This window comes from Triticum aestivum, chromosome 4B (genome assembly GCF_018294505.1).
Source record: "Triticum aestivum cultivar Chinese Spring chromosome 4B, IWGSC CS RefSeq v2.1, whole genome shotgun sequence".
Classification (NCBI taxonomy): Eukaryota; Viridiplantae; Streptophyta; class Magnoliopsida; order Poales; family Poaceae; genus Triticum; species Triticum aestivum.
The window spans coordinates 485,440,904-485,450,469 of record NC_057804.1 but is presented as its reverse complement, the minus strand read 5'-3'; the positions used below and the strand labels follow the sequence as shown (position 1 = coordinate 485,450,469).

Below are 9,566 nucleotides of genomic sequence, written 5' to 3'. Positions count from 1 at the left end.
AAATATATTCAGGTGGGGAAGCTCCCCCCCCCCCCCCCCCAATTTTTCAAAAAAAAAATTATGAATGTTGATATTTTTTTTATAAATTTGATCAAACTTTACGAGGCTTGACTCTAGACAAATCTTATATGCGAACTAAAAAGGACCAGGGAGTACGTGTGTTTTCTCTCAGAATTTTTGAAACTTGTTTTTTGAAGTTTCCAAAGTAAAGGCTCCATGGAGCTCGTGCTCCATTAGCAATTTCCGCGCAAGCATGAATAGCATTTCTGTATAGTAGTGAAGAAATTCGACTAGCAGATTAGCCCACACAATTTACAGCAGCAAGCATGCATATCAATACACCATAACATATTTCATTTGAGAAGAAACATGCTCAGAAAATAAATGTGCAGTGAACGGCTGAACGCAAGGGGTACAATACACTTCTGACTTTTGAGCAGCAGTACGCAGGAAGCCAAAGAGCATTCTGTAAACACCGACGCATCAACAGGTACAGTACAATTTTCTCACAAAACTGAAAACTACTTTCTTTCTGACATGATACTGAAGACTATTTACCGGCTCTACACAGGTTTTGGCAGGGGCAGATGCCGCCATCCGTTTTACCCACTGGCAACAATCTCATGGATCTTGTCGCTGACTTCGGGGTCATCTGACCTTACCGCCAGCTTCATCGCCACTTCCTTGGGCCCGCTTAGTCCAAATGATAACCTGACAAGAACCTTGACGCCCCCTATATACACCCCAGACAGCAGGCAAACGTGCGATCTTGCATTGCTTGGTACAACCTCAGTGCCCTGCAATCATGAGTAACCATTGTAGTCAACTTTCAGTTTTTCAGTTGTCGGGTGTTTAGTTCACAACCCAAGATGACCCTACAAAGAAGTTTGGCCAATCTGAATAATCATGCTTGCCCATGATTTGGCCAATGTTGGGAAGGAAATAAACTAGAGTGGGCAAAGGGGTGTGGGCATGCCAAAACATTGGCAACCATACAAAAAGATAAAAAATTTCCCATAACCAAAAAGATTAGTACGGCAGATTTTGGTCGTGAACAAAACATAAATGTAGCATATAGATTCCAATGTAGCATATTTAGTTCAACTGAATGTTGCATGCCACTGCCGAGTATTGTCGATTAGTCAATTATTCTGTACCATCCCATCCCATAATGGTGGAAGAACAGGAGCAGCAACATAAATGTAGAACGCATAAGGCACCACACAATGTATGTAAATTCTTGGGTTCAGTTGTGGTGATGCTCGAAGAAACAGCCAAGGATGAATAGGAAAACAGGCAAGTTATTTGACCAATATTAGTTTAAACTTTAAAGAACTGGAAGCTCACCTCACACGGTTGCATGCCAAGGATACTAGTGACAGCATTCACGGCCTCAGCCAAGCTCTCTCTAGCCCCGAGTCCATACTCATCCACACGCTCACTTTCTGGGTCCATATTCTCCCAGGCATTCCTAAAGTTAGAAACTGCAACCCTCAGCATATAATCAGCTGAAACAATTTCAAGATCTTCTAGCTGGTATTCATCCTCCACACCATCTTCATCAGCTTCCCCTGAAGATGTGTCAACCTGACAACAATAAACAACATTAACTCAAAGAACAACAAAATAGTGCCTAACTTGGTTGAGGTTAAATGCCATTAGGTCAATACTTCATTTATGGACAATGACTTATAACACTTGTAGGTTGCAAGTCCAGAACACTTTATAATATAATAATTCCGAATTTATTTTCAAAATATTCCAGTTGTATGAACAGATGAAGCAGGTTTCGAATGAAGATTCCAAATTTCCTAGAAGGTGAAACCACCATGCTACATAGTACTTGAAAGAGAACAGACTTTTTGGAAACGATTTTCCACATGACCTAGGCAGTAAGTACCAAAGGAATATTGATATAGATGCTTAATTTAATGGAACCTAGAAAAACCATTACTCATACTTGAATCCAATAATACGAGAAACATTATTACACTTACCTCTTTAACAGTGAACTTCAATACATTTGAAAATTTCCCGATTGCAGGAACATGTTCCGGCTTTTCAAAAGCAACAAAAATTTGCCCAGGTGAATCATAAGGCAAGCTTTTAAGAGGCTTTGAACAAACTTCTGAAAACTCTTCAGCATCCGTGGCATCAACGTATACTGTAACCTGAAAGAAGCAACAGCCATTTATCAGAATTTCAGCATGAGTTGACAATTATGCCTCCAATTTAAAGGACCAGTGCTTACATCTTCTAGCAGCTGTTCAGGTATGGTGTTTGTACAGTTGTACTGCAATACAACATGGTTTTCATAGATGTGCTTAACCACATTAACTGCATATTCAGTCTCTGCCTCTGTCAGCTCCACAGGTTCTGAGGACTGAGGGAATGAGAGAGATTTAGCATGTGAACTTGTCAAATATCACTAAAGTATTTACTGTGCAAACCTTGAAGAGCCTTCCGAATCCAGAGAACTCAGCGATAGATGAAAGCATCTTCTGATAAGCATCAACAGCTGAAACAGGCGCAGGGGCGGGAGCACCAGCAGGTGGCTTCTTTCCAGGGGCCTTTTTATCTTGAAGTGGATGTGATCTGGCTTCTCTTGACACCAAGGAAATATCAAAGGGCTCCTCGGATGGTTCCTGTTATTCTTGAAGATGTGAGCATAGCATAGGATATGATTCACTTGAAACATGCTACATGGAATGGCCACTGTAAACATACATGGGTTCTTAGACTTGCTTCCAAGTTGGCAAGAGGCACATCAAAGGATCCAAATAGAAATTCCTTCACGTCCTTCTCAGAGTTACCTACAGCAACTTCACCATTCAGAGTTTGGAGGTAAAGTGTAGCACGGTCGCGGACCTACAATAGGAAAGACCAATTAGTGCTTATTAGCTTATTATTGCCCAGAATGCAACACGCCATTTTTAATGCTAGAGGTGGAGGCCAAGAAGAGGCAGTCTGCTAGATACGAATTGTAAACCTAATGAAAAATGTTGTTTTGCGGTTTGCATGTCACACACAAAGGAGATAACTAAAATCAAGTGAAAAAACAAAATTTACCTCATCATCAGTGTCAAACAGGCACCGGCGCAGGAGAACAAATATCCGAGGCTAAAAAAAGCCATAAATGAGTTATATGCACAAAAAAAGGAAAGTGGTGAAAGAATGTACAGAAAGGTTCAATAATTTTAACATACCTTCAATTCATCGACTAAGGCACCAAACTTCGCCAGTGTACTGACAGCACTAGCACGAACAGTGGGATTTTCCAATATCACACGGTTGTAGATGTACCGTATGTATCTGCTTGGATCTGATGTTCTTGGCCCTTCATTTCCCAAAAAATGCAATATCTGGTAACAAAAGAATGCAAGGATTAATTCTCTAGTTTGGGTGTTGAACTAACAGGAAATCCCTTTTCTAAAGAAACTCCAAATTCTAAAGTTTATCCAGAAAATTGTTGAACAGCTGTTAACGTGATGGCGAATGGGGAAATACAATGGATATGATTAAGCGATTGAACCTGTACTTAATGACATTCAGGCCCATATGGTTGTATTGCTAATTGCCATAAATACAGAAATGTTAAACATGTGCATACAATTTCATCAAGTGCAACGTGCAGTAAACAGGACTATCCAGGTACAGTTCAACATTGTTTAACTGGTGTGACGAAGAACAGTTGACCTCAGTGAGTAAAAGTCCCTACTCTGAACCATAGAACCTATCCTAGGTAAAGGTCAGTAACTAAACATATTGCTTGATTGATATTCACTTTCACTTAATGTGCTCTAGAGAATAACAGGTAGTGTGTTGTGGTACAAAGTGACTTCATCATTGTTTACTCTTTAGCTGGATTTGCTGGAGAAATAATGTTCTACATGGCGCCAGCTTAATGTCATGATGGTGCAACTTTTACAGTCTAGCTATAGATGTTGAAAATGTGCCGGATGCAGTATTTTTTGGGAGGATCAAACAATCAGTTCACAGGAAGCAACCTAATAACATGGGACTAACAAGCCTATCATGAGACACGAGCTTCTGATCCACAAACTCTATTCAAATTATAAGGCATAGCTTGAGTGGGGCAGTATTTCCAATAGAAGGAGAGGACAAAATGATCATCATATCCATACTTATAAATATATACAGGAAAAGAGAAGTACCAGTTGGTGATACGGTGAGCTTGGAAGTTACTGAACCATTGCGTAATCATAATTCATAAGTACTAGTAGAATAGCAAATGTAGGTACCTGACTAGAAAGATATGTGAATTCACAGTCTTCAATGAATTCGCAAAGATGCAGAAGGCCAATTTCTTTCACGTCTGGTATCGCGCCGATCAGGGTAACTATAGAATCAACTATGGCCTTTTTATACTCAAAGCCCCCTTCTTCTCTCAAACTGTTACTTAAGAAAATCATCCTAGAGAAGAAAAAATAGTTGAAATTTTGGACTATGAATGCAACTAAAAATAGTCAAAAGAAAAGCAGACATAAATGTTATATCAATGAATCAACACCCATTGATCTCTTACATACATCGAACGATACTTCAGTGGAAACTTCAGGCAAAGAGATCGTATAGCTTCAATGACAACTATCTTGAATTCATCTGATATATCAGACATGAAACTGGTAATTTGTTTCATGAGGCGATCCACACTTGATTCATTGCCAGTTTTAAGAAGTGTAGTGATTGCCAGGGTCGCTATACTCCTGTTCTGGTCTGACATCAGACTCTCCAAGTCAACATTGCAGTTTGTCACTGCCAAAGGGCGTGTTATAGCAACCTGCAAGACAATAGGCAAATCAAGATATGGACACAAGATAATATTAAAAAGATATAAGGACACATGACAACATGTCCGCATATAAGAGCTCGATAAACGTGCATGCATTACCTTATTGAGTGTTCGGACAGCTGCAAATCGAAGCACGGGCTTGGATGAGCTCAAAAATAATTGTAACACAGTAATCGCTGGTGCTAATTCACGACTTGTCACATCCATCTCTGTTATTTTCCTCGCAGCCTCTAAAATCACCATTTCTGCTTTATGTCTGAGACATGATTCCAGATAATCAAAAAATGGGCGATCACCACTTTGGGTGTTGCTTGACTCACGTATTACCTACCAAATTGCAACTTCCTTTTTAGCATTTATTATTTACTAATTCTGCAAGAGTCCAGTACAAGTAAATATAGGTTACCTGGCTCGTGTAACGAATCAGAAGACATTGTGCAAGGGGTGAGCGCACTGACCCCCTGGTCAAACTAGAGACGAGCTTGCTAACAGCCAAACGGTCATTCTGTCTGGTCTGCAAGTTGGGGAGAAATTAACTGAATACCAAATGTCTCGGCAGAAACTATCATCCTACTGTTTTTTTACTCACTAACAATGCAGCTTACTAAAATATATCTAATTTCTACACCACTATACATTTTTGGAGATGTTAAAATGGAATAGAATGATGATTGCAGTATTAGCACAGTATAAAGTCGTCACATGAGCAGAACATTGCTACAAAATATTTGGTTCCACAGAAGTCAAAAATACCACAGAACTGGAAATAGTTAAAGCTGTTAGCCCCTCAAGCTTGTTTATCCATTAACTTTCTGTTATAAATGGGCCGTTATCAGACAACTGATATACGTGGTGCTGGCATCGGCTGGTACACAAGTTAGCAACCCATGACAAGCTGGTAAGCCAGACATGACCTATTATAACTTAGTAATAAGTATACTGCCCAGTATATGGCCTGACCTGACCTGACAGTGTCCTGTACTGAAACTATAAGCTACCAAGTAAACCTGGATGCAGGGACTGGTAACCTACATTTCTAAGCACAGCGACTACAGCCAGCTTCCCTGATACACAGGTTCAAGTCAACAGTTACATGTCAACCACAATACTTAGCTCATATGCAGAAAGGTAGTTCACTCTTCAGTTCTATCAAAAACATATGAAAAGGACAAATACTAAACATATGAACCCGTGTACAAATAAGCATTCTACCTATTGCACTGTTATAGCTCTATAGCTTGTCCTCTTATTCCCGAACACAATTTATACCTGGTGAAGAAGAGCAAGGCCATGAAATTGCACAAGTGCAGCTCTTGATTGCACAGCTTCCTGCACTTCGTTGCTCCATCTTTTCACGATTTCTGGATTTGCCTATACATAAAAATATTTTTTGAAGTATCTTCAAACAAGGAACAAGAAAATTGTATAGAACTGGTATATCAGTACCTGAAGCAGGTGGATACCACTAACAAGAGCAGCACTAGCAACCACAGGATTTTTGTCTACAATAGCTTGCTTCAAGTATCTCTCGATTTGAGTAAGGAGGTTGCCGTCTATTATTCTACAGAGAACTCTAATTGCATTGGCACGGTACATATCTGTCTTACTGTTCATATCTTTCATCAATGAGCTTGTGACTATGAAAACCTGTTGCAGATACAAAATTCAAACAACTAAGAATAGTAAGACATGAAATAAACAAAACTAAATTTGTGCATCAGAAACAGCATTCACCTCGTCTGATGATGGAGAAAGCTCTTTGATCATCAAATACACCAGCCTCCTGAGACCAGCATCATTGGACTGGAATAACTTAGTAACTGCAAAGAAAACTTCTGTGGCCTCAACCTGCAACATAACATATCCATCAGAAATCAAAACAAGATCAAAATCACAATGCTCTTTTAAAAAAGAAATCATATTGCAATGGGATCACTCTTTTGGTCTCCCAGATTGATACCGTGGCTTGCATCAGCGGATGTTAAATTTTTAAATCAATATATTAGTAACTAGCTCATGCATATGTTCACTATCATACCTTTGTAAATGACTCTCCTTGATTAATTAAATATAATAGCTTGGTGATAACCTGCAAAATCCAAGACAGATATCAAGCAAGCGGTCAAAGCACCCAAGAGAAAGTGGGCAAATACATACAGCTCAATGTACTACCAGAAAGGGTGAGAAATTTGAGTGACTGTAAGCAACACTTACTTGCGAGCATCGTCTGGCATCAAGCTGGGGATCATGGAAAGCCCGTGCCTCCTGCAGAACAGCCCCCTTCTCAATCCCGAAAAATGGTGAGTACTCAACTGCAAAAGCTTACACGCGGTTAATAAACATGTCATAAGCTGAAAGCATTTGGTTACACTGAGCGTGATCTAGGAGCATAAGAGATAGGACCCTTTCAACAGAAGATCAAACCGAAACTCAGGGTCAGAAACCACTATTCATTTCAAAGCCCCAAAACTAAAGAGTTCTAAGAGAATTGTAACTTCACACATTCAGACACCTTTGACAAATATCACAGGATCTAATGCAAAACCATCTAATGCTACAGTCCCTAAGCCCAACATCCAGAATAATCAGAAGTGCCTATGTTTAAAAGGTCTAGGCTGGAATGGATAAAAAACTGAACACAATTTGATCAAAACATGATCATGAGTAGAAAATTTCATGGGCTAGAAAGTAGAAACAGAGATATCTCGAACAAAGGAATTTGTTTTTTCTTCTGCAGCAAGTAAAACCATATTGTGTTCTCAAGATTTTCATGCGATAAACTGAATTGCTGCAGCCAAAAAATGCATAAAAACTTACGATGCAAAATTTAAAATTCATATTTACTGATTGACCGGCACGGGCTTTGTGCTGGACAAATGTTTGAGTGGAGTCACGTGATGGTCTGAGGAGGAAAAAGGGACAGCAAACATGCACTAACGTCCATTTAACACAGAACTACCTGACGATATATGACCAGAAACACAAGCAATTCACTGTTTTCACGTCCTGCCAGCTATAAAAATTGTCTACGGCACAGATAACCGATGTCCTTATAACCCACTAATCAGATATAAGCCCTAGTTGTAACATCAACCAACTGATTCATGCAGGAAACATAGAAACCAGTTGTATAGAAGATGGCATGCTCTGAAGCCAATGAAGACACATCTAACCAGCTCGTGAGATCCTATCACCAAAAGCATGCATATCCTGTCAATCTAATTGGCCAAACGAAAATACTGTAAGCTAAGGAGCGCATCCATAACAATGTTTGCGCAAACACAATGGTACGTGGCCGAACTGGTTCTGGCACCAAGCGCCGAAATGGTCGCTGCTGCTAGTAGGAGCACGAACCAAAAGGCAAGGTATGCCGTAACAAACTGCCCGATGAGGTGCAATTGGTACAGATCCACCTAAATCCGAACTCTCCAGCGCCAATTCTGAACTAAAATCCCGCAAACCACCACCCCGAGGCCACATCTCCCACCAGCGGAGCGTCGTCAAACAAGGCCGCGCGGCCACGGCCACCAACAGCAACATCGCGCGCGACACACTACGCGAGATCCGCAGCGAGATCGAGCCAGATCCGGCATTCCCGTGGACCGTGGCGTCCCCTCCGGATCGCGTCACAGCCGAGCCGAAGCAGCAGGGCAGGGTAGGCATGGGAGCACGAGGAGGAGGCGCCGGTGGGGTTTAGCGAGGGAGAAGGAGACTCACTGTCGGAGTCGTCGTCGTCCTTCTTCATGTAGGGCTGCGCCATCTCCGGGTCGGTGAGGTCGCCGGCGAGGGAGCGAGGCATGCGACGCTTTGGTGGTGGAGCGGGGTGGCGGGTGGGCTTTGTGTCCTTGGGGGCTTCGACCGGACGGAGCTTTTCTCGCCCGGATCCTACGCAAGCTCGGCCGTGCGGCGGTGGACTGGTGGTGGGCGCAGGACGGTGGGGTGGGGTGGGGTGGTGGGGATCGGCCGATCGGGACTCCTGGGACGAGGCTCACGCTCTCTCTGGTCAGCGGTTTGTTACGCGCCCTTTTTGCACTTCGGTCCCTCCTCAAGTTGAGTGTGGGGTGGGCGTGCGTTGTCAGGTGTTGGGCCCGAACTTCGTTGAGGTCTGATCACGGCACGGCCAATTTTGCTGCTACACATACATTTCGACAGAAAGATTTCCGTACAAATGCAGTACAATTTCAATTGATAGAAAGTTTGTACAGATGTCTTTATCTTTTTTTTTTGCGGGGGACTTTATCTATACCAATATAAAAAGGGGCTCCTACGCGTCGGCCCTCTGCCGCCTCGCAGGCCATTAGATCCAACACAATCTTACGGTTGAACGTCTTGCTCTACTTTGCAACAAATGTCTTGTTGCGGAAACATTTACAAAGATGTTGTGTTGCGGATTTTTTTTTCAACATAGATTATGTCATGGGATTTTTTTTGAAACATAGATTGTGTCACGGGAATTTTTTTTGCAACATAAGTTGTGTTGCAGGAAGAAAATGTATTCACTTTTTTTGCATTATAGATAATGTTTTAGGAATCCTTTTGCAACAAGGTCACAAGGACGATGTTGCAAAAAAAATTGCAATGAAAGATGATGTCGCAACACCACCATCATTACCATTTGCAACTCAGTGATTGTTGCAGAAACTTGTCGGACAGCGGCCGCACGGCCTCGCAGGCACATGCTGATTCCGTTGCACGCACGAGGCCAAGGCAGTTCAGGCGAAGGTCAGCGCGGGGTTGTGCCGCTCCTGGACGC

At 41.8% G+C, this 9,566-nt stretch overlaps 1 protein-coding gene across 1 annotated transcript; it reads right to left on the bottom strand.

Moving 5' to 3' along the window:
- Positions 1-327: 327 nt before the first annotated feature.
- On the bottom strand, positions 328-8,793 carry LOC123092865 (coatomer subunit gamma-1). The gene is made up of 18 exons (XM_044514718.1): positions 8,531-8,793; positions 7,028-7,125; positions 6,852-6,902; positions 6,548-6,661; positions 6,260-6,460; positions 6,083-6,184; positions 5,220-5,327; positions 4,913-5,140; positions 4,551-4,801; positions 4,263-4,434; positions 3,207-3,362; positions 3,070-3,120; positions 2,728-2,868; positions 2,451-2,645; positions 2,252-2,383; positions 1,998-2,171; positions 1,348-1,587; positions 328-797 (listed from the first exon to the last, which is right to left on the bottom strand). Exons 1-18 carry the CDS (start codon positions 8,610-8,612, stop codon positions 603-605), a joined length of 2,691 nt encoding a protein of 896 aa, XP_044370653.1. The 5' UTR covers positions 8,613-8,793; the 3' UTR covers positions 328-602.
- Between the last annotated feature and the right edge of the window lie 773 nt (positions 8,794-9,566).